This window comes from Lynx rufus, unplaced genomic scaffold (assembly GCF_022079265.1).
Source record: "Lynx rufus isolate CCGP_SWC_20201006 ecotype Redwood Valley unplaced genomic scaffold, mLynRuf1.p SCAF_8, whole genome shotgun sequence".
Lineage (NCBI taxonomy): Eukaryota > Metazoa > Chordata > Mammalia > Carnivora > Felidae > Lynx > Lynx rufus.
In genome coordinates, this window is record NW_025814896.1 from 25,008,230 (window position 1) to 25,032,075 (window position 23,846).

Genomic DNA, 23,846 nt, shown 5'->3' on the forward strand with positions numbered 1-23,846 from the left:
TGTCAGCTCCCCAGGGAATCTTGGCTTTCCTGAAAAACAAGCTATTACCTTGGGGGATACCTGAAATCTCTGAAGAGTCTCTTGCAAGTTGCCAGCTCAGGGAGGTCAGATTTGGGACCACGCTGTAATGGAAAAGAAATCTTTTCAGAAAAGTGGTCAAGACTATTTGCTAAGCATACTAGCATTTCCCAAACATGGATCAGAGGTCCTATGAGGCCTCATTAAGACTTTTTGTGTCTTTGTTAGTGTGAACTGAATAACTGAAGGGTGATTTCCTAAGAGCTCCTCTCCACTTTGATCACTTCTCCGTTTTTTCCCCACTTCCTTTGTCTATGCTTTGTCTCAGTCTTCATTTTTCTAGTTGAATAGGCTTTCCAAAACCTAAGGCACACTGTTTCTCTCTCTTTTCAAGATCTCCCCATTCAAAATGGTTTGGGGATTTTCATGCCCCAAATGTTTGTTACCTCTCAAAGACCCAGGAGGAGATAAATGGTAGACACCAGTGGCTCTCAACCACAGGTGATTTGGTAATGTCTGGAGACATTTTTGGTTGTCACAACTAGGGGCAGGGTGCCACTGACACGATGGAGGCCAGGGATGCTGGTAAACATCCTATTATGCACAGAACTCCCAACAACAAAGAATTATCTGGCCCTAAGGAGGCTGCAGTGCCTCCTCAGTCATCTTCAGCTACTGCAGCCTCCATAGGGATGCCGATTCTCAGGATGGTAAAGGGGCAGCTGCTGACATCAGATTGTCTGGACTTGGATCCCCAGGTTCCCTCTTTTGCTGGCTGTGATTTTGGACTAATCAGTGCCATGAAAGCACAGTTTCCTCATTCAAAAAAAGGGGCTAATAAAGTGTTCTCATAAGCTGTAAACTCCTTAGAGGCAGTGACCTAATTTTACCTGCCAAGCTTAGATTAGGGACTAGCATCCAATGCAGAGTACTAAATGTCTATGCATTGTCTCACATGGTTGTTTTGAGGCCTAAAGTAGAACACATGTATTAAGTGATATGAAGCACAGTGAAAAGGAGAAAAGCAACCCCTGATAGTGGGAATTAGGCTGGTACCATAAACTGGGATGTGCTGCCCCGTTGAACATAAACAATTTTATAGACCACCAAAACTGGACAAAGCCACTCTGGTCAGGATGAATTAAAACAAAAACAAAACCACTCCATAAATCATGTCTAAATACAAACAAACAAAGAACGTTGTCCCAATCACATATGCACACAAAAAACAAATCTCCCTGTCTTGGCTAACAGGAGGGGACTGCTTCATAACCAATCATAGTTTTAGCTTCTCTTGGCTCTTCTCCCTTTTTAAATAAGAATTATTAAAATACCCCATCATAGAAGTACCACCACCTCAAAACAGTAACCAATCTAGACAGAGGGCCTGCTTCCTTGAAACACTCCTTGAAGTTACCTAACACAAGCCCATATATAAATTTTTTTTTCCGGGACCTTCTTCCTGAGTGTCCCCATCCTTCCTGGTGTGTCTCCCTCCTCTCAAGGAGACAATAAGCCCAATTTTGTTCAACGATAGCTGTGTTCTCAGTGGTCTTTGGCTGGAGGGCACTGACAATGGTGAGAGCTCCTTACAAGGTAACCACTTTTAGGGCACCTGGGTGGCTCAGTCGGTTGAGCCTCTGACTTTTGATTTTGGCTCAGGTCACAAACTCACAGTTGGTGGGCTCAAGCGCCTGGTCAGGCTCCACATTGGGAGCATGCCTGGAACTCTCTTTTCTTTCTCTCTCTCCCCTTGGCCCCTCCCCTGCTCATTCTTTCCCTCACTCAAAATAAATAAATAAATAAATAAACAGGTTTTTTGTGGGGTTTTTTGGGTTTTTTTGCTATTATTATGCCTCAAGGGGAATTGCATGATGCACCCACAGCGTTCAAGCAGGGATTTCATAAACAAGTGTTTTCAGGATTCCTGACAGACTGCTAGCAGGCTGTTTCTTTTAGGGGACATCTTCTCTCAAGACTACATGAGGAGAGACTTTTGGTTTTGGACCTCCCAAGTTGAAATCTAGCCTGTTGTTAGGTTAAATTTCTCCTTAAGCAGGGACGCCTCTCAGTCGGTTAAGTCTCCACTCTTGGTTTCAGCTCAGGTCATGATCTCACAGTTCGTGGGTTCGGAGCCCCACGGTGGGACCCACGTTATCAGCACGAAGTCTGGTTGGGATTCTCTCTATGCCCCTCTGCCCCATCCCTGCTCATGTTCTCTTCTCTCTCTCAAAATAAATAAACTTAAAAGAAATCCCACTAAGTAAAACCTCTTAATTTTTTTTTTAAAAAATGTCTATTCATTTTTGAGAAAGAGAGAGAGAGAGAGAGAGAGAGAGAGAGAGAGAGAGAGCGCGAGCAGGGGAGGGGCAGGGAGAGAGGGAGACACAGAATCCCAAGGGGGCTCCAGGCTCTTAACTGTCAGCACAGAGCCCCCATGTGGGGCTGGAACCCGCTAACCATGACTTCGTGACCGGACCCAAGGCCCACGGACCCAAGTCCCACGCTTTACCGAGTGAGCCACCCAGGCGCCCCTACTAAAAGCTCCTAAGTGAGGTGCGCGCTTCTAGCACCAATGAGTCCCTCAAACGTTAGAACACCTCGAGGGCGCATAGTGGAGGTAGTAGCAAGGCAACTAAAACCCTAACGGGCTCATATTATTGAGCTCTCACCTCCTACCCTAACCTAGTATAAATGGCCCCGAATTCACTTGACAAGCCGTGCAGAACATCGCAGAAACCTCTGCGCTGCGAAAGACTAAGGTAAGAGCAGCCACCTACAAGAACCAATCTCCCGGCAAGGTTCCTCAGACGTAGCAAAAGCGCACGGATCGCGGGACTGCCGTGCCTCAAGTGCCCGCCTCTTCCAGGCGGACTACAAGTCCCGGCTTGCCTGGCGCCACGCCGTCGCCTGGTAACTCGCGCCAGACGGAGCGCTCCAGGTTGGCCCCGCCGCGCGCCTGCGCTTTGGCAGGTTCTGCGCAGGCGTATTTCCAACGCTTGGGAGGAGAGGGCGGGGTGTCGTTCCCTTTCGCTGATGCAAGAGCCTAGTGCGGTGGTGGGAGAAGTGTCGGCAGGAGCAACGCTGCTGCTGGGGCCTGGGGCTGACCCGTCCGACTTCCCGTCTGTGCCGAGCCCAGTCGAGCTGCCGCCATGTCCGGGGATGAGGTGAGGGCCCGAGCCTGGCTCTAGGGCTAAGGACTGAGGCGGGGAGCCCAACCGACCCCAGTGTGGGAGACCGGGCCTGCGGCCTAGTAGCCGGCCGCCGCCATGTGGAGCAGCCGGGCCTAGGCGGCCGGGAGCGGTAGAGCCAGTGAGGACTTCGGAGCCGCGGGCCTGGCCGCGTCCGGCTCTCCTCAGGGCGGCGGCGCCGAGGCCTGCGTCCTTTCGTTGGCCGGCGTTTCCAGAATTGAGAGCTCGTTGAGTCGCCGTCCCAGAAGGGGGCTTGAATGCCTGGGTAATGCCCCGAAAGAACGAGATTGAGGCTGGCGACCCCTGCATTCCTTTCGGTTTGACACTGGGGCACCAACTCTCCTCGCTGGGCGCCAGGCGTGCTGAGAGGAGCCTTCCTCAGCTCCGACGGAGCGCCCTCGTTGAAAACTTTGCAGGCTGGGTTGTCCTGGCCGGTGTCCGCCCTCATGCTCATAATGAGTATTATTTCTTAAAAAGACCGAGGGGTGAGGGAGATAGGACGAGAGGAAAAGATCCTTCAGCCTCAGTAAGTGACTGACCTCGGAAAGTTTTAGGGCGGGAGTCCCTGAGCCTTCCTGAACGGAGAGCTCTGAGACGTGAGCGGGAAAATCCGGCTGCAAAGCTGACTGGATCGTTTTCTCCCGTCGTGCTTGTACCTCAGCAAATTTTCTCAAATCCTTTTTAGCCAGGTTGGTTCCAGTTCATTTAAAATCAAACGGCTTATGATGAAATTTGATTTTAAGTACTGTCAGTAGGTATTGATCAACACTGGGGGGGAAAGCTACGGCTTACCGGCCAGGTCTCCCCGCCAAAAGCAATGCTCTTGAATTTATAATTCACTTTATAAATATTGGGGTGCTTGGCCTCTAGCGCCTTGGAGAGGAGTTAGAGGAAAAAATCGAGGCTTCCTCGAGCGTTGGTGTTTTAGGTAGACCCTGAACGATGCTGAGAATTTCCACAAGTAGAAAGGCCTGATCACAGGGTAAAGGAGTGGTTGAGAAGGCAAGTACATGTAATCACAGAAAGAATATTCTGCAATTTGTTTAAGGTTGATCCCCTTGAAATATAGTGGTGGCTAATTCACAGAAGGATTTGAAGACCAAAATAAGGAATTTTGATTTTATTCTGGAGGGGACTCCAATCTCACATTTGATTTTCCCCAAAAACCTTGTAAGATTGTATCATTGTTATGCCCATTTTAGAGATGAGAGAACAGAGGCTTAGAGAGTTGTATGGTGTCCATGATTAAATAGTAACTGGTGGAACCAGTAGTAGAATTCCAGATCTATGCAATATTACCTCCATCTAGGTAACTAACAGGCTCTTGGTCTGTTAGGAGAGAAACTGAGAGTCTAAATGAAGTAGGTGGTTCTTGCTTGGAGGTCATGCTCTGACTACTTTATTTCAAAAGTTCTGAGAGTAGCAGCGTCCTGCTTTTTTTCTACCCATATTCTAAGCTTCTCATAACCTTTAACAGAGTGCCTGTGTAGTACTGTGTGGTACTATTCTGTGTATGGGTTTTATGGTAAAGTACTCACAAGTGTTGTAAGGGAGGTAGATCTACTAGTTGTCACAGGAGGTAGAAGAAATAGGGCCATTTCAACATAGCGAGTTGGGGAGCTGGAGGATTCAGCTTTAACAGTGGGGTTGGGTTTTGAAGGAAGTGGAATGTGAATACATTATTGAAGGGTGAACAGGATTTTATCAAGCAGAAATGGCAGAACCAGCATTCCTACAGAAGGCTTTGGAAGCCAATAAAGTATTAAGCAGCTTAGCAACTTCACAGGTCTGCCAGTCCAACTACATTTTATAGGCAGGAAACAAGGGCGTAGGGAGGTTAACTTGCCCAAGATCACACAGCAAGTTAGTGGGACTAGAACCTCTCAGCCTTTGGCTTCCACTCTGGAGGTATGTGCAGGATCTGATTCCTCTAGTACTGTCGACTAGATAAATACTCTTAGACCAGCCCTTAACTTTGGACTACTTTACAGACTTGTGAGGATCAGGTTAAAATTTGTACATAGAAATGATTTATAACTGCCAGGGACTCCCCAAGAGTAGAATTCCTGGGCTAGGATAGAGGGTTAAAGAACCTACTATTAAAATTTTTTTTCCTCTTTTCTTCACATTTCTTTTTCTTTAAACACTTTATTGATGTATAATTGACATAAAACAAACTGCACACGTTTCTTTCTAAGCCTGGTAATTAGGCCAGAAACTCACTGATATATAACCTTTACCCTGGTAAAGCAGTGTTCTAGAATTATGGGGTGCTACCTAGTAAGGAAAAATTCCCTAATCTGCAGGCATTCATTGTTTTTCAGACCTTTTTTTAAAAAAGTGCTGTCAGTAGCAAAGATTACTGCTTATTAGTAGGCCCCATTCACGAAGTATCAGAACCATTGGGTTTTCACACAACATGGTAGGATGTTTTTACAAAAGAAGCTTTAAACTAAAAAAAAAAAAAAGTTTCTGATTAAAAATGGATGTGTGTTGTACAAAGTTTACAAAACAGAAGAATACAAAAAATGAAAATTTTCCAGGATCCTGTCACCCAGACATGACAGTGCTTAGCTTTTGTTCTCACCTTGCTTCTCTAGGTTCTTTTGTAACTAATATTTGTCTCCTGGGTGTGATGTGGTCATAAAGTTAGCATCTTGGGTAAATTCTGTTGGATGAGAGTAGGTTACCACTTTCATGAAGCATTTTAGGCTATTATCAGCGTAAATTTTTGCTGGTATCCCTTTTCCTTACCTCCAGCCCAACCCAGGAAGTTGCAAGTAGGAAACTTTTTGAAAGCTTTGTTGTGGGCTTAAAAAAAAAAAACAAAAAACTCAAGAGATTCTGTGGTTTTCCATAAGTGCACTGTCAGCAACTATTTGCTGCTCGAAGCCAAACTAGTCTCATAAAACATTTTGAATGTAATAATTTGTAAGTCAGACATGAAAATCTTAAAAAAGAAAAAAAAAAAAAAAAACAAAGACTTTTTCACTTCAGGGCTGACCTGGCCTTATATTTTAGGGTAGTCCTTCTCTGGGCACTACTTTGGGATCCCTAGTTTCCTTATTTTTAAAATCGACTTTGCTAGGTGGTGGGAGTATAATGAGGCAATGAGTATGTGTCTTAAACATCCAGAGACAGTAATTGAGAGAGATGGTAATTATTTCAGTGTATAATTTCCTGTATGTTTATTACTCTTTACAAGGCTACAACCAAACTGTTTCCCTGTAGACTTAAGTACAAATGTTTTTCATAGGATAAGAAAACTGTAAGGCTGCACTGATTTGAGAATCCCTCAAATCTTTGGTCTATTTTGTTGGATAATAAAGGCTAATTAATATTCCAGAGAACTTGATACTTGAAAAAAAATGCAGTAAATTGTAAGCCCTGCCAGACATCCAAATTTTTAGTGCCTAGATTGCTGTCCTTTTGCCAAACCTCCATATTTCAGTAATGAGGATAAACTAGATAACCTCCCTGGAATAGATTGCAACACTCCATGTAGGGTGACTCAAGGCCTGATGGATCAGCAGTGGGGAACTTCCTCCTGTTCTGTCTTCTTTCTTTTTTTTTTTTTCAAAGTTTAATAAGTAATGTCCTTCAGACTGACTGCATTTCAGAATTATTCATTTGCTATACAATTAAATCTTTTGTGAAAGTAAAAGAGGAAGTCTTTGAAAGAAGGCTGTATCAATTTCCAGAATGTCTTGAAGATCCTTCTCTATTGGGTGAAGACAGTAACTACCCTACCTTATTACAGACCTTAGTTTGATTTCAGTGTAGCTCAATTTCTCTAATGTACTTGGGTACATTAGAATCAGTTTTTGGGATTTTGAGTTTTATGATGTCTTAGACATTTGATCACCCTGAATTGATGAAATTTGAGTGATAGGAATCAAGAGATACCATGCTTTGTGAACCATGAAACGTTGTATAAATTCTAATAATTGCTAACATTTATTGAGTACTTTTGTGTCAGGCACTGTGCCAAGTGTTTAAATATATATGAACATATTTATGTAAATTTGTGAGGTTCGGTTTTGCTTCTGCTACTGATTTCCATTTTACATCTGAAGCATGGAGAGGTCAAGAACTTACCTGGAGTAACACAAGTACCAGTGAGAGTCAGGATTTTAATTCAATCAGTTGGACTCCAGACCTGTGCATTTGTTTAGAGAGGTGGGGGAGGGACAGAGAAAGCAGGCTCCACACTGTCAGCATGGAGCGGGGCTCTAACCCATGAACAGTGAGATCAGGACCTGAGTCCGAAATCAAGAGTCAGACGTGCAACTGACTGAGCCACTCAGGCACCCCCCAAACCTGTGCTTTTAAATACTTCACTAAACTGTTCCAGAAGCTCATTGGGCAAAATGCTAAATTTAAGCATGGTAGAATTTGGACAAAGATTGGTAAGGGACTTAGAGAAAAATTATTTGGGATTTGAATCCAATTCTACTTGACTTCAAAGACCTCTTTCCACTCTACCAGGCATCTCCCCTATATGTTCTTAAACTGTTGTGTCTAAAATAATGATCTGTATTTTTTCCCAAGTGATCAGTGTACACAAATCATCTAAAACAAGTTATAAATTAGTTTTTCACTTATTCTCTAGTAGACATTAGATTTAAAATGACCTAAGAAAACTTTGAATGTTCTAGAAACAAAAAGCAAAGTAAAAGGTTGTATGGAAGTTTTTCTTACTCAGATAGAGATTAGCTATAGGAAAGGCTGCTGATGGATTTTTATAAAGGTTTATCTGAACTTGGAGGGGAAAACAGTTTTTTTTTAAATCAGGTCAAGTCTGGTATAGCAACCCCAGGTTACAGCCTTAAATAAAACATATATAACCTGCCTAGGCATTGGTTTTCTTCTCCAAAAAATGGGGGGCATAGAATAGGTTATTTCTACGGTCCCTTCCCTAAGTTCCATGATGCATTTATAGTCTCCAAATTTGCTCATGAATTTTAAAAGTGAAGTTACTGTATCTTGTGACAGTTTACGTATTTAAAGGCAGGTGCACATGTTTCAGAATCCCACCTCCACCCCTATTTAATAATACAAGGAAGGTTGGATGGACTTTGTGTGTGTAAAATCCTTTTTGGTACTTAAATGCACCATGTACTGTTTTACTTCTAAGCATATACCCTTTAAGAATACAGCATGTTCCGGGGCTCCTGGGTGGCTCAGTCAGTTAAATGTCCGACTTCGGCTCAGGTCATGATCTCACAGCTCATGAGTTCGAGCCCCATGTCGGGCTCTGTGCTGACAGCTCAGAGCCTGGAGCCTGCTTCAGATTCTGCAGATTCTGTCTCTCCCTCTCTCTGCCCCTCCCCCGCTCTCAGTCTCTCTCTCTCTCTCTCTCTCTCTCTCTCTCTCTCTCTCTTTCTCAGCCTCCCTCCCTCCCTCTCTCTCTCTCTCTCTCAAAAATAAATAAACATTTTTAAAAGTTTAAAAAAAAGAAAATACAACATGTTTGGAATGTATCATTAAAAAAACAATCATTTAGTTCCTTTTTCTTTATTGTCTTTTAAACAGATGATTTTTGATCCTACTATGAGCAAGAAGAAAAAGAAGAAGAAGAAGCCTTTTATGTTAGATGAGGAAGGGGATGCCCAGACAGAAGAAACCCAGCCCTCAGAAACAAAAGAAGTAGAACCAGAGCCCACTGAGGACAGAGATGTAGAAGCCGATGAAGAGGACAGTAGGAAAAAAGGTAAGTGGTAGATATGAAAGAGTCACTGTTGTCTTCTGAGACCTGGTTCTCTTCCATCAGTGTTTCTTTTTTTTTTTTTTTAACATACAGTGACCTCTCAGCCTGATAAGGTTGTTCCAGTGAAGTTGAGGCTATCAACAGGCCATGTACACTGGATCTTGCCAGATTTCTGATAAACTTGTTCCAGAGAAATTGCTACTGAATCCACAACTTGTAGAAATGACAAAACCTCATCATTCCAGGCCTGGTTTTTCCAGTCTAACCTGTCAAGTCTCTTCTCCAATTTTAATTGTGGTTGTATTTGAGTGTAGGCAAAAAGATTTAGGGCCTGATAGTTTTGTGTCTTAGCAAGTCTGAAAATGTATAGAAGAGATTAAAATTACAACCTAAAATGTTTGGATTTAGATATCAGCACTAGTTATTCCCTCTTGCACACTGACATAGACACCATTTGACTACTAGAAATAAATGATTCTGTAAATAAAATTTACGTCTGCTGAACATAAGACACTGCTAGTGATGGGGACAACTGACATTTATTGAGCATGTACTATGTGCTAAGTAAGCATCTTGTACATGTTTAAAACAAACTTGAAAAGTAAATCATTCTCATAATAAGACAAAACAAATTCATAAATAGCTTCATGAAAAACTTTGTAGTAGAGGGATCCTAAAATATTCCTAGTGTACGAGAGGGCAGGGCAAATGGAAAACTGATTGAATAAACCCATTATTTACTCACTAATAATGGATAAAGTTTACTAAGAAGTGGAAATAATTAGTTGGGCTGGAACCAAGGATTAAAGTAAGGGAGATGAGAGGGTAGACAGAAATGGAGAGAGAAAACTAGAGAGCTTTGAAAATTGTGTTAGTACCCTGACTTTGCCTTGGGAACAATGAGGCACAATATGGTTAGATTACTAAATAAATGTTCCCAACATGGTCCCCTAACCGGGTTTTTCCTACAGAGCTTTGACTTGACCTGCCATTGTGTTTTTCAGAATCATAATCTTTGTGGTTGTAGAGAGACCACTGTACTAATTAATACTTGATCTCTATTCTGATGACTAATTAATAGCTAAAATGTTGGTTTAACTCTGATGCTATGCCTTCTGCTAGTTATTAATAATTTTTAATCTCAATTGTCTGTCTTTTTAGATGCTTCTGATGATTTAGATGACTTGAACTTCTTTAATCAGAAGAAAAAGAAGAAAAAAACAAAAAAGATATTTGATATTGATGAAGCTGAAGAAGGTGTAAAGGTAGTATTGCTTTCTTATTGAAGGTAAAATTTGACCTCTCGAAAGGTTGCTAATGACTGATGTTTCCCTCCCTTTGTCTTGTCTCTCACCAGCTTTGCTTTTGTTATTAAGTACTTGAATCACTGTTGAGGTCATTTTCTTGGGATTTGGTCTGACTAGGTGTCTTAAAGGGATTATGGTTTAAAGGAATATAAATTTAGGTTTTACACATTGTATTGTGTGCCATTAAGATGGTTACAAGCCCCTTGTCATTAACCACACTGAAATTGGCTAAGGAAGAGATATTTCTGTAAGAGAAATCCTATGGAGTATATATTCCTATGGTTTCTTCTGTTAAACTTTTGGTAGCATGTTGAAGATACACAAACTTATGTGTGTGCCTCTGAGCAGCAAAAAATGAACCCCAGCTTGTGATGGTTGGTGGCTGATGATCATATGGCCTATAGGAGAACAGGAGCACTGAGCCTGGTTTTATGGGGTTCTCTGATCTTGTAGGGACATGAGGACCTATAATTGTCTTGTTACTGGATCAGTTTCCAATGTAAATACTTCAAAACTCTTTTGAACAGGGATAGGTAAATGAGTAGGGGGGTAAATAAGAGGGTGGATCAGGAAGGAGATGAAAGTCTGTTATTCCTTCACTTAGAGCTACTATTTTATTTCTTCTTTCCTTCCTTCCTTCCTTCCTTCGAGAGAGAGAGAGAGAGAGAGGGCAAAGAGAGAGAAAATCTTAAACAGGCTCCATGCCCAACATGGAGCCCAATGTGGGGCTCAGTTTCACAACTCTGAGATCATGACCTGAACCAAAATTAAGAGGCACCCCTGGAGCTACTATTTTAGACTGTCCAGGAATCTTGAGCAGAGTCCACACATCTATTTAAAAAAATTCCAGGATATGGGGCGCCTGGATGGCGCAGTCGGTTAAGCGTCCGACTTCAGCCAGGTCACGATCTCACGGTCCGTGAGTTCGAGCCCCGCGTCGGGCTCTGGGCTGATGGCTCGGAGCCTGGAGCCTGTTTCCGATTCTGTGTCTCCCTCTCTCTCTGCCCCTCCCCCGTTCATGCTCTGTCTCTCTCTGTCCCAAAAATAAATAAAAAACGTTGAAAAAAAAAATAAAATAAAAAAATTCCAGGATAGTAGCCATTTTATGTATATACAAGTGAGAAGGAGCAAGCCTGAGAACACATGCACATGTACTAAGTGTCCTATTTTATGCCTTCTGCCCCAATTTTTCTTTGGTTTGTTTGAACTGAAGTAAATAAGGTGTATCCCACATGTAACAAAGAAATGTATACAGTAATTCATTCAGTTTTAGAAATAGTGCCATAATATTGATAACTTGGTTAATTCAGCAAATATGCATTGGTAATTACAGGGAGTCAGGCTAATTGCTAGAGTACTGAAATGAACAAGATATTTTTCCTATTTTCAGAGATTATTTTAGTTCAGGGATAATTTAGAGTCCTTTAGAACAAGATGATTTTACCTGGATTCATCTATTCTCTCCCTGTCTGAAGATTCTCTTCTCTTCCTACTATTGTAAGGAAATTGAGAAAGAAATGTTCAGATTATACTGAATAAATGAGGTTTAAATATCCTGGGTATCAAGGTGACATATCAGAGATGTGCTACAGAAGGTCTTGGTTAACAAGATTTTTTTGGAGGCATTTCCTCTAGTAGCTTTTGTCCTGAAGAATTGATTATGAGCTCTATTCTTACTAAGTGCTTGAATACAATTTTCTCTGCTATAGACAAGTCCTAAACATAAGAGCTTGTTTAAAAGTATCCTCATCAGGCCGTCAAACACTAAAGTGTTTTTAAGATATTGGGTTACTCTTCTGAATTTTTAGACCATCACATGACTTTAGAAAAATACTGAAAAACACTGCCATTTTCTGTGTTTCACTGGGTCTTAGCCTCAGTTTGGAAGTAGATCTTACTGGGATGAAATAAATAATAGTATAAGACTAGAAATTGACTATTGTGTGCTAACTTATGTCAGCATATCCAAGTTTCTCATTTACTGACTGTCATCTCAGAGACTAAGTTAATACCTGCTTTCTTGTTTATGTGTTATCCAGCTAATACACATGGGCTGATTTGGTCTTTGATGGCCAAATGTGGCATTGAAACTACACAGCTGGATTTGGAATCTCAAGGCTGAGCTTCATTTATTTCCAGTTCTTGCAGCTTTTCTGTGAAGATTTATGAAACTATAGTAGCTAATGTCAGTAATTCAGGATGCAGGCACACAAAAATAGATGATGATAGGTAATATTGACAGCATACTTCAGGGTAGGAAGCAGAACAAGCTGGTGAAAGGACAGAGGAGATTAGAAGGCTGGAGACTGAGACTGGCCCTTTCTGGGGGTGTATATGTCTCATTTCTAGTGCCGCATTTACCTCCATAACTATAGCAGCCAATCTTCGGATAAGTTTTACCTTGTCTCCTTCCATTCTCTGGGTTCTGCCTTTTCCCTCTTTCATGATGTCATCTATTGAAATGATGCCCAAAGACCTCTTTACAGTTTGGTGCCAGGCTGACTGTGGTATAATAAAAATAAATATTTGGTCTTTGTTCCCAGTTCTTGGCACACAGCTCCTAAAACCCTTGTCATCTCTGCAGTGACAAAAGTGTCTTTTGAGATGACTAGTGGCCAGGAGTTCATGGATAGCTTCAGGATGGGGGCTGGTTGTCAGAAAGATCAAGCCATGATTAGAGAATTGGAAATTTCACACACACACCTACTCCTCCAGGAAAAGGGGCTGGAGATGAGTCAGTCACCGGTGGACAATGATTTAATTAATCCTGCCTACATAATAAAACTTCCATAAAAACCCTTCAACAGTGGGGGTTGGAGAGCATCAGGGTTAATGGACACATGGGCTGTTGGGAGAATGATATAACCAGGGAAGTTTCTGCACCTGTCTCCCTCCCTGCTTTTCTTGCTCTGTGCACTTTTCCATTTGGCTGTTACTGAATTATATCCTTTATAATAAACTGGTAATGGTTATGTGAAGTGCTTTTCTGGATTCTGTGAGTCATCATAGCAAATTATTAAATGGGGTGGAGGGGTATTGTAAATTTGTAGTCTTGTCAGACTATGTGGGTAAAACATGGGGACCCTATCCTTGCATTGGCCTCTGAAGTAAGGACAGTCTTGGACTGAGCCATTAAACCTATGGAGTCTTATCATTGAGCCCGTATAGTGTCAGAATTGAATTGAATCATAGGCCACCTAGTTAATGTCAGAGAGTTGGAGAATTACTGTAGAAAACAATATGTATTTGGTGTTAGGAGGAAAAAAAAACCCTCCCAGTGATTGCATCAAAATACTTAGAAACTTCCTTAAAATACTCCTGAATACTCCTTTTCCTGCTAAAGATTGTTAATCAGAAGATTAGGAGTCTTTTAAAGATTCTCAGGTGTTTATGACAGTGGCCTGGTTTGGAAATATGGGCAATAATTGTAAGATCTCCAGGCTGATGGATAAAAGAAAGGAAAAGGTCCCACAAAAGTGTCTTAAAGAGGTGTGCCTGGCTGGCTCAGTCAGAAAAACATGTGACTCTTCAACTCGGGGTTGTGAATTCAAGGCCCACGTTGGGCATGGAGCCAACTTTTAAAAAAGTGTCTTAGACAATTTCTAGTTTAAATGACAAAGACTCTCTGAGCCAGTTTGGCCCACCTGTGAGGGACATTTCTTTTTATTATTTTTTTTAATGTTTTTATTTATGTTTGAGACAGAGACAGAGCATGAGCAGGGGAGAGGCAGAGAGAGAGGGAGACACAGAATCTGAAGCAGGCTCCAGGCTCTGAGCTGTCAGCACAGAGCCCAATGCGGGGCTCGAACTCACGGACTGTGAGATCATGACCTGAGCTGAAGTTAGACGCTTAACCAATTGAGCCACCCAGGCGCCCCAAGACATTTCTTATCTATCACTTCAGTTGTGAATATTTTATTTTTTCCTCCAAAATGATGCCAGCCCCGTATCATTTAAAAAAATAGTCTTAGTATCAAAATGTTGAGACTCTTACTTAATTTCTCAGGATCTTAAGATTGAAAGTGATATCCAAGAAACAGCTGAACCAGAGGATGACCTTGACATTATGCTTGGCAATAAAAAGAAGAAAAAGAAGAATGTTAAGTTCCCAGATGAGGATGAAATACTAGAGAAAGATGAAGGTAATATTGGGGCTCAGCAGCTCATTTCTGTTCTACTCAAGACTTTAACCTAGTGTCTTGGTCCTTTTTTATTATTTCCTGTTCCTTCTACTGCCTGGAAGCTAAAAGGAAAGAGTATCTAACTTGATAATGACTGTTAAAGATTTCATGGGGGAAGAATTTGGTAGTTGTGATTACAATGAAGACATGCTGATTAAGACTATTGGGAAAATCACTGTAACTGGATTTTAAATAGTTTAAAAATTATTATTTTTTGTTAAAAGTGCTGTTTTATTAATTCTAAGTACTAAAGTCTTTAGAGAACTTGAGTATAGTCAGCAGATGGGTTTTTATGGATGTGGATGTTTCTTAAGTGCTTCAGAACAGCTGGACTTTTTTCCTCTCGTTATCCTAGTGCATTATTTTCTCTTGTGTTTGTTATGTCAGGAAATAATTTGGTATGTCTGTTATCACAAATTCTAATTAGAGTGGTCTGTTAATGAAAGTTGTAACATCCCTGTCTTTAAGAAATGACAGGTTGTTTCTAATCCTTGATGCTTTTATGCTTTCTGTGGGAGGGAAGACAAATGTCTTTGAAGCTTTCATTTCTCTAGATCTGTCCCCCCTCACTTTGTTACTGCCTACCCCTCATTCTTACAGTCTTTGTTATCTATAGCTTTAGAAGATGAAGACAGCAAAAAAGATGATGGTATCTCCTTCAGTAACCAGACAGGCCCTGCTTGGGCAGGCTCAGAAAGAGACTACACATATGAGGAGGTAAGACAAATTCTGTTAAGAAAAAGGGCTAAGATGTTACGAAGAGCAAGATATTTATACTGAATTGGAAGGGCCGTTGAAGAACAGACAGTGAAACAGACCTAGAGAGGTCACACAGTCAGTGCACAGTGTTGCCTGATGCCCTCATATGGGGCAGCTACCCAGAGTTTGGCAGTCATTATGGTATTCACTGTTCCAACTGAATCCATGAACTTCTGAGGACATGGAGCCCCTTGGACTTGGGGGAAGAGTAAAGGAAGGGGTGACTAACTTTGGGGCCAGAGTAAGTCTGGAATTCACTTGTTGCAGCTTTCCTGAATCTTTTCTATATATCATACTCTCTCCCATAGAAGCCGCAGAATTAGTAGGGTCTCATTCGTTCATTTAACTGTGAACAGGTTGCTGCTCAGCATCCATAAGGGATGAGTCTTGCTCTCATGTAGTGATACGTGTGTGTGTTTAGTAAAAAGTGATGTTTGTTTTGAAGTAAAACAGTGACTCAAGTGGGAACTTTATATTCCTATTAATAAGCATGTACATGAATACCAATTGTTTCTCTATAGCTATTGAATCGAGTATTCAACATCATGAGGGAAAAGAATCCAGATATGGTTGCTGGAGAGAAAAGGAAATTTGTCATGAAACCTCCACAGGTTGTCCGAGTAGGAACAAAGAAAACCTCTTTTGTCAACTTTACAGATATCTGTAAACTGTAAGTTGGTTAATGGAGAGTCTCCACCCCAAATACCAGATTCTCAGAGGAATATATGTTAAATGTCTTTATTGTGCACTTTGTTGCAGGTAGAATGTCGGGGTTGGTTTGAGGGAGGTCACCGTTCAAATCTGTCCTATCCATAGATATTTCAGTTCATAGGTCTCAGAGCTTGTTTATTAGGCATCCAGAGGTGAGAGACCCATGAGAGTGGATCCTAACTATAGAATGAAAAGGGAGGAGGCTGAATGTAGTCCTCAGACAGGAACCTGGGGAGCCCAGGGAGGTGGAAAGGCTCATCAGGCTGGGGTAGGCCTTACAAACAGGTGCAAGAATGAGCTCTGGGAAAGCAGCTGAATTTGATGTGCTTCTTTCTTGGATGGCCGTTGCCACGACACGATCAGTGAGATTTTAGATTTCTTAATTACCATCACATTCCATGTGTATTTCAACACCAGGTCACTGTCTGGGTCTGTCACTTCCCACAGCTCAACTGCATCTCTTCTGAGAGGCTTCTTAGGGCAACCAATCTTATCCATTTACTGTTTGTTATTCAGTTTCATAAATGATACATGCTTATTGCAGATAAAAGGCAAAACAATGATGGACAGAAAAGAGAATAATCTCTAAAAATTCTACTACCCGGAGATAATCACTGGTTTTCATTATACACATTACTTAAAAGATTTTAGACTTTTTTTGCTGATGACAACAGTATATTTTTATTTTAGAAAACTAGAAAATATAGACATGCAAGAAAATGAAAAATCATCTGTAAGTTCACCATTAAGAGATCATAGTTTAATACTTTTATGTTTAGCTAGTTTTGTGCATGTAGTTATTTTTAAATAAATTGGTGTCATACTGGTTTTTAATCTTTTTTTCTCTTAGTATATCACAAAACATTTACCCATGTCATTAAACTGTCTTTATAAATGTTTTTAGTAGCTACACAACATACTCTAACAGCTCTTAGGTGGATACAGTTGCTTCCGTGTTTCCATGATCAGCAAAGCTTCAGGAAACATTCTGATACATGTATCTTGACAATAACTCAGAATATAGCCTTAGGGCAAAAGTTCCCAAAATGGAATTGCTGAGTTAAAAAGAATGGATATTTTTTATGGCAAACATTGACAAATTGCTTTCTAATAAGCTTGTACCAATTTATACTCCCACTAGCAGTGTAGGAGCTTACCTGTTTTGTTGTATTTTCACCAACCCTCACTACACTTTGGGAAAAAATAACTTTAAAATTGTAATAGTAGTACCTGGTTTGGAACAAGTTCAAACAATGCCAAGTGAATAGAATTAAAAGTTAAAATATTGACTGGCATTGCTCTGTACTTTTTCCTATGTGTACTTTTGTTGTTGTTGTTACATAGATAGAATGGATGTATCATTAACTTATTTAACTGCTCCCCAGTTGGTGAATATTTAAACTGTTACCAATTTTTCTACTGTTGTGCTACCATGAAATATTTCCCAATATATTGTCCCCCCCTTGCTTTCTTTTAATGAAAAATTTCAAATAGGAAATATATAGAGATTACCATAACAAACACCGAAGTGTCCATTGCCTGGGGTTGGTATATTTTGACACATTTGCTTCAGATCTTTTTCTTTAAAGAGGGCTGTAGAGTTAAAATTACAGACATCTTTGTATCTCTTTATGATCCCTTCATTTTCCTTCTCAGAAAAAGATGTTAACCTCTAAAGTTGGTGTTTACTTTCCTGTCCATGTTTCCAGATATATTTTTTCATATATCTGTATTTATAAATAACATGTTGTTATATGGGCTTTTAAATATAAATAAATGGTATCCTATATATCTTTATTTCAGGGTTTGATGAACTGGTCACTAAAATTCACTGAATAGTTAGGTAATCAGATTAAAACAGTGAACAGGATGGTGTTTTAGACATTTGGTTCCATTTCCAATGAGATAAGGTTTATATATTCCATTTTGTTTTTAGATTACATCGTCAGCCCAAACATCTCCTTGCATTTTTATTGGCTGAATTGGGTACAAGGTAAGAAACTATATTCACATTTTTATACAGTTATATATATAGTAGTACTGGATGTTTCAGAGGAACTTCTCCTAACTTGAAAAGGATACATAACACCCTTAGAACATTCACCTGATAATCAGAGGAAATTTTAGGCCAGTGAGGGAAATGATTTCTGAGAGCTTGGCTGCTGAGGAATAGAGAACAGAGTTTTCAGTGGCTCATCTGTACAGGCCTGCTGGTATTCCTGTCATTAACTGGAATTCTTGGGTCTTTTTATGGAGCAAGTATTTTTGGAGGAAACGATTTTCTTAAATCAGAATTTATTTTCTAAATTGTTAATATGAAGAAATAGAGCTTTAGAAGTTGATGAGTGGCACAGGAGAAACACTGAAACAGAGCCTTAGTTATTTCCCTGTCTTCAGGGCTCACCTGTTGAAAGCACCAAGCCAGTCCCTCCCCATTCAGGGAGACCAGAATCCCTGGGAGGCCATCCCAATGAGTGTGACCATAAATACTAAAGATAAGTGATGTAGACTTAAGAGCAGTATGATAATAGCAACTCACACATGCTGAGTACCTGCTGTGTGAGAGGCACTGTGCCAAGCACTTTTTTGAGTACTGTCTCAGTCTTTGTAACAGTCTTATGAACTGTAAACAGAAATTAGTACCGTCTTACAGGTTTGGAAACCGTTTCATTGAAGTTGTAGTTGGGTCACATAGCTAGTTAATATCACAGCCAAGATGGCAAACTCAGCTCTGTCTCTGGAGCTTGAACTCTTAAAAGGCTTACAGAGATAACTAAGGTGTTCTGCTCTCTTCCTACTCAAAACTCTTCTTAAAACTGTTTGATGCAATTGGCTACACTTGCTCTGGGGTTAAGGCGTGGCTTACTTTAACTAGTGGTGGATAGGTAGGCTCTGTTGTAGAATTGTGTTTTAAATGTAAATTTGTTGCTTTATTTGTAACTTACATAAACTAATGCAGTAAAAGCTATCAGGGGTTTTCTTACTCAGAATAATTTTAGTTTTTGTAGAGGTGGGGTATTAAAACAAGTTGTGACCAGTGAACTTATGGTCAATGGGCTAAATATTATGGCGTTGTTGAGAAAATTCCATTTCTTTTGACAGTGAATGGAAAAAAACTCTTACATCGAGCATTGGGATCACCGTAGCCTGAGATTAAGGGTTACAGTCTGTGGAGGATAATAAACCTTATAGTTAAAGGAGAATCACAGGAGAGGTTCTTACAAAAGGCAGTTTTATAATGAGATATAAAACAAATGTAAATTTAATGCTACCTGGCTGAATTTTGTTTCACTTTGTGATTTGTAATTTTTAACAAATGTCTAGCCCAGAGCTTTACCAAAAGTGCTGGTCAGCACCTTTTCAGAAAGCACCATTGACAATATGTGGCCTGTGAGTTCAACTGTACTTCTTTATTGGTAACTTTATACAGTTCACACATTCAATGTACAAATGGTTTTTAATATGTTGACATAGTTGAACAGCCATTACCACCACCCATCTTAGAATAATATCAACTATGTGACTGAATCAAAACATTTAGTGCTTAAAATTTTTAGAGATACAACTCCCTATTTTTATATTTATACACCCCCTCACTATCTAGTACATGGTATACATTCAGTAAAAGTGTTTTTCTTTGTTGGATGAATAAGCCATCACAGAATCAATTTGTTTTAGACTTAAAGGTTACTAGAGACTTGGTTGGTTGAAATTGGATTTAATGTTAGGAAATATGGGTAGGTCATCAGGCACCAACTACTTAAAAATAAATTTTGAGAAACCAGGTGGTATCGGACTGGTATCGGACTGCTCTAGAACTTATGCCACTGAATATATTTTAAATTCATCAAGTGTATAAAGGTCCTTTGGTTCCTTACAGGAAACAATAATGGAAATATTTTTGCTTTCTCTCATAGTGGTTCTATAGATGGTAATAATCAACTTGTAATCAAAGGAAGATTCCAACAGAAACAGATAGAAAATGTTTTGAGAAGATATATCAGTAAGTGCATAATTCCATCATCTCGCTCTGAAATGTTCTCATCAGGCTGCAGTATTTTGGGGATGAGGGAGAATGATAATGATGGGAAGGTGGGACAGCAAGGTGACTTCTTGGCAGCTGTGTAGCAGGGAGAAGGGTTTGGATTTCTTAAGGCGCAGCAGACCAAGGCTGCTGGTTGGTTGTAGGCTGAAGGCTGAGTCAGAGAAATCTGTTTGCATTCAGGCCTGGCCTGTCTTTATCATCTTCCTAATGACTTAAAGTTGGCAGGTCTGTTCCCACCTAGGTAACCTAGTAAGTTCTGAGTGGCTCTCCTGTAGACAGATCCAGGAGTGGCATCTGGCAAGCACCCCTACCTCCTTGGACATTTGGAGTCTTTCAGCCCATGACTTAGTACCTGAAGTATCACAGCAAACACCTTGTGTCTTTACCCCTAGAATATCTAAGTTAAGCTAAAGTTTTCCTTGGTCTGGGTACCATTTGGGCTTACGTTGTTCTGTGTAGAATATGTTTGAGAGAAGAAACTTCTGGCTGACTGCAGTCAATCACTGCAGTCAACAGGTAATTCTGTATGTTGCTTTTTCTGCAGAGGAATACGTTACCTGTCACACGTGCCGATCACCGGACACAATCCTGCAAAAGGACACCCGACTCTATTTCTTACAGTGCGAAACTTGTCATTCTCGATGCTCTGTTGCCAGCATCAAGACCGGCTTTCAGGCTGTCACAGGCAAGCGAGCACAGCTCCGTGCCAAAGCTAACTAATTGGCTAACCACCACTGATTTTCAAAGTGTGTTGTGGAGATTTGGCTGGACAGGTTTACCATCAAAGTGGATATATCATTGTATTAAATACAAGATAGAAAAGCTGCCAAGTTTTTTGGCTTGTGGCTGGTTGGTCTGAAATCTTTGCAAGATGCCGATGCTCAAGCTGTTGACCTACTCATTGCCTACTTTAACAACTGTCAGAAAAACATGATGGGGTAAGGCGGTGCTTTTTTAAAATCGTTCATAGACTTATGTAAAATGCAAGATAAATTAAAGTTATTATAACAGTGATTCTTTCAACTTGGTTTGTCCTTCAGTTTTCTATAAAAACTGTGCTTAAAATGAATTTAGCAAAAACAGTTTATGCCTGGGCTCCAGTGAGGGCTCTATAGTCTCATCCTGTGAAACTGGAGATTGGTAGGTGCTTCAGCTGGGCAGCCATTTTTCTTCTCAACTTCTCTGGAGATAAAGCTTCACACGAGAGAGGGTGGCTGGAGCATGAGATCTGGGAGGACAGCCTGTTTTCAGTGTCAGGGGACGATTTCATAGATTTGAATTCTTTTCATTATGTGAGGATTATTGCTACCGCCTGACTGCCAAATCCTCCTGCCGTTACCATATGAAGGAATACAAGGTGCAAGGTACCCTCCCCCTCAGAATTCCCTTTCTTATTGACCACTAAGAAGATCTTAGAAACCTAGCCTTTAAGTATGATAACTGGCACATGGAGAAAAAACCCTAGTTGGGAATCTATTGGTGAGGAAGCAGCGTGGCATGTACTGTACAGAGAACTTGAGTCTGACCTATGACCCTAGGGAAAGCTTTTCTTTTTCCTCCCTAACTTGTGTTCTGGGTTTGAAAAAGGCCCACTACAAATGTTTTTCTATTTTGTATATTAACAGTAGCTTTTCGGTGTGACCATGAGAAACCGAGGTGATGCTGCCTGTGTGGTGTTTTTGGTGCCTCCAGTTCTGCCTTCTAAGCATTTGGCCGAACGGTTATTTCTCCATTCAGCACAGGGAGAAAGATCCCTTCATGTGTCTGTGATCTGTCTTGCACACACTTCAGAGGATAAGGGCATATCGCTGTTCCTCACACTCTTGTTGCCAGACTCCTAAGTGGCCCCAGGAGCAGTCACTCAGCCCTGAATGTCTTACCCATGTTTTTAATCACTGTGACCTTTAAAGTACAGGCCAAGTGAAGATGTTTTACAACATCTTGGCCATGAAGTGGTGGAGGGAGGAGAGTACTTCCTCGACTCAATAGGTCCCAGGGAAACCACACACTGGCTGAGCTGCCACCACTGCCCTGATGAACTCAACTGTTTATGATGCCATCTTCCTTATTTTGTATCTATGCCCACATAGTTCCCAATGTCGGATGTTACTGCGTGAATAAAGCAAGGATGAGTGCCTCTTGTGTAATTAGCGCTCCATTGCTTTTGTGTGTGTGTATATGTGTTTAATTCATTTATTTACTTTAGTGGGACCCCTTAGAGAAGATAAGATTTTACAATTTTACCTGTGGGACACAGTTATATTTGCAGTTTCAACCCAATTTTAACTTCATTCTCAAAACAGTCCTGGACTAATACTAACCTTTTAAGATTGTTGAATTGAAATGGGATTAACTCTGTATTAACCCATTCAAAACTAAGTTACCCATTCACAGTAGTATCAACTTCATCTCTCTTACCTCACACTAACCAGCTCAGCAGCAAGGAACCTTCTGTAGGGTGACAAAGCAAAAGGCAACTGAGGGTTTTTGATCAAGATCCACGTTTTGGTTGTGAGAGGGGAACCAGACCACCATCTCCAAAGTGTGTCTTGAGTGTTCCTAATTATGCAAAGAGGGGAAAAAAGGGTTCCATTGGTGGTTAAAAAAAGTTTGAGACTAGATGAACAGGTTCCATGACTACCTAGGAAAAGTCTTTAGTACGCTGATAGGTATTTTCATGACTACATAAACGGGCAGTTATATCTCTAGTCTTCAGAAAAACCTTTCTGACTCCATCTTGGCTCATTCCCACCTGCCCACTGCATGTAAAATACTGTTTCTCCTCCCAGCCCACCATAATGTAGGCACCGAGAACAAAGGTTTTTGTTCACTCATGCACCCCTCCCCCAAGTACTGAGAGCAAGTAGTAGGTGTTCCAATACTTGAATGAGTTTGCTTAAAAGCATAGAATATGCAGACTTTTATAGTCCCTTCTCTCCCCCGCCCCAACATCTTGCAGTCTAAGTGTTCTGGCAGAAAAAAACTGCTGGGCTGGACATCTGGAAAGAAATGCTGTTGTGGTATATGAGGCCCAGTCTGACCTGGTTTCCCCCACCCCGATCCTTTGTACTGGCAATTCTAAGGTTTCACATTTGAACAGAATATTAGGTTTTGCATTATGTTTAGAAGTTGGGCTTTGTAGCATGTGGTATACTTAATTGAAAAGATGGATTTATAATTAAAACTTAATCCCCATAATCCTACCAACATAGAACCTTTTAGTACCAAGAACAGTTTTCCAAGTTAGTACAGTTTTCATAATTTTTTAAAGCTGCAAAGAGTTTTCCATGTTCTACCATAGTTTATTAAATTAGTGCTCAGATGATGCGTGTTAATTCTTGGTAATACTAGGAGTATGAGCTCTGACCAATCTGGAGTGACAGTCCTCTGCCATTGATTATATTCTGTATTCTCATCTATAAAGTATGAAAATGCCTACCTCAAAGATGGTGAGACAGTATATGCCAAGTGCTTAACCCTGTCTGGCACCTGGAACTATTTTCCTTCTGTTGAATACTTCTTAGACTGAATTTCTAGAGTCAGTGGGCAGACTTTAGGGTAGCCAAGTGTAGAAATCCTGAGAACTGTGGGTATTGCTTCTATTTTTATGGTGATGGTGGGTTTATTGGGCTCCTATTATAGACGCTCTCAGGATGGTTGCCTGTCTCACAGTGATCCTGATAAACCTTTGACCACAGGTGCATCAAACTCTCCCAACAATGTGCAACAGAGGCATAGTCCTTGGAGCTTTGTCACATTAATGGTGCTTTTGAGAAGAAAGGACCAAACTCCTACTAGGTCCCCTGTGTCTGTCATGGCTCCTGTCCTTTCAAACCTTCCCTGACAAAATATTACCGAGCTCTTCTGATCACTGCCCCTTGATTTAAGCTTGGCTTCTGTTTTATTAATACAACACTGGAAGAC

At 40.7% G+C, this 23,846-nt stretch overlaps 2 protein-coding genes across 6 annotated transcripts in view; one reads left to right on the forward strand and one right to left on the reverse strand.

Annotated features, from left to right (window-relative positions):
* Positions 1–3,053: 3,053 nt before the first annotated feature.
* EIF2S2 (eukaryotic translation initiation factor 2 subunit beta) lies at positions 3,054–20,945 on the forward strand. The gene is made up of 9 exons (XM_047069784.1): positions 3,054–3,185; positions 8,745–8,922; positions 10,081–10,184; positions 14,233–14,368; positions 15,024–15,124; positions 15,688–15,836; positions 17,814–17,870; positions 19,795–19,880; positions 20,467–20,945. The coding sequence occupies exons 1-9, from the start codon at positions 3,171–3,173 to the stop codon at positions 20,640–20,642; spliced, it is 1,002 nt and encodes a 333-aa protein (XP_046925740.1). The 5' UTR covers positions 3,054–3,170; the 3' UTR covers positions 20,643–20,945.
* The window catches only part of RALY (RALY heterogeneous nuclear ribonucleoprotein), a 93,958-nt gene continuing 90,851 nt past the window's right edge, over positions 20,740–23,846 (reverse strand). For 4 of the 5 annotated variants that reach the window (XR_006960374.1, XR_006960371.1, XR_006960375.1 and 1 more), the window contains 2 exons: positions 22,341–22,481; positions 20,740–21,163 (listed from right to left, as the gene is read on the reverse strand). The gene's annotated coding sequence lies outside the window, so the exon portion shown is untranslated. The remainder of the gene's footprint in view (positions 21,164–22,340; positions 22,482–23,846) is intronic. The other variant, XR_006960372.1, reaches the window with a different exon arrangement.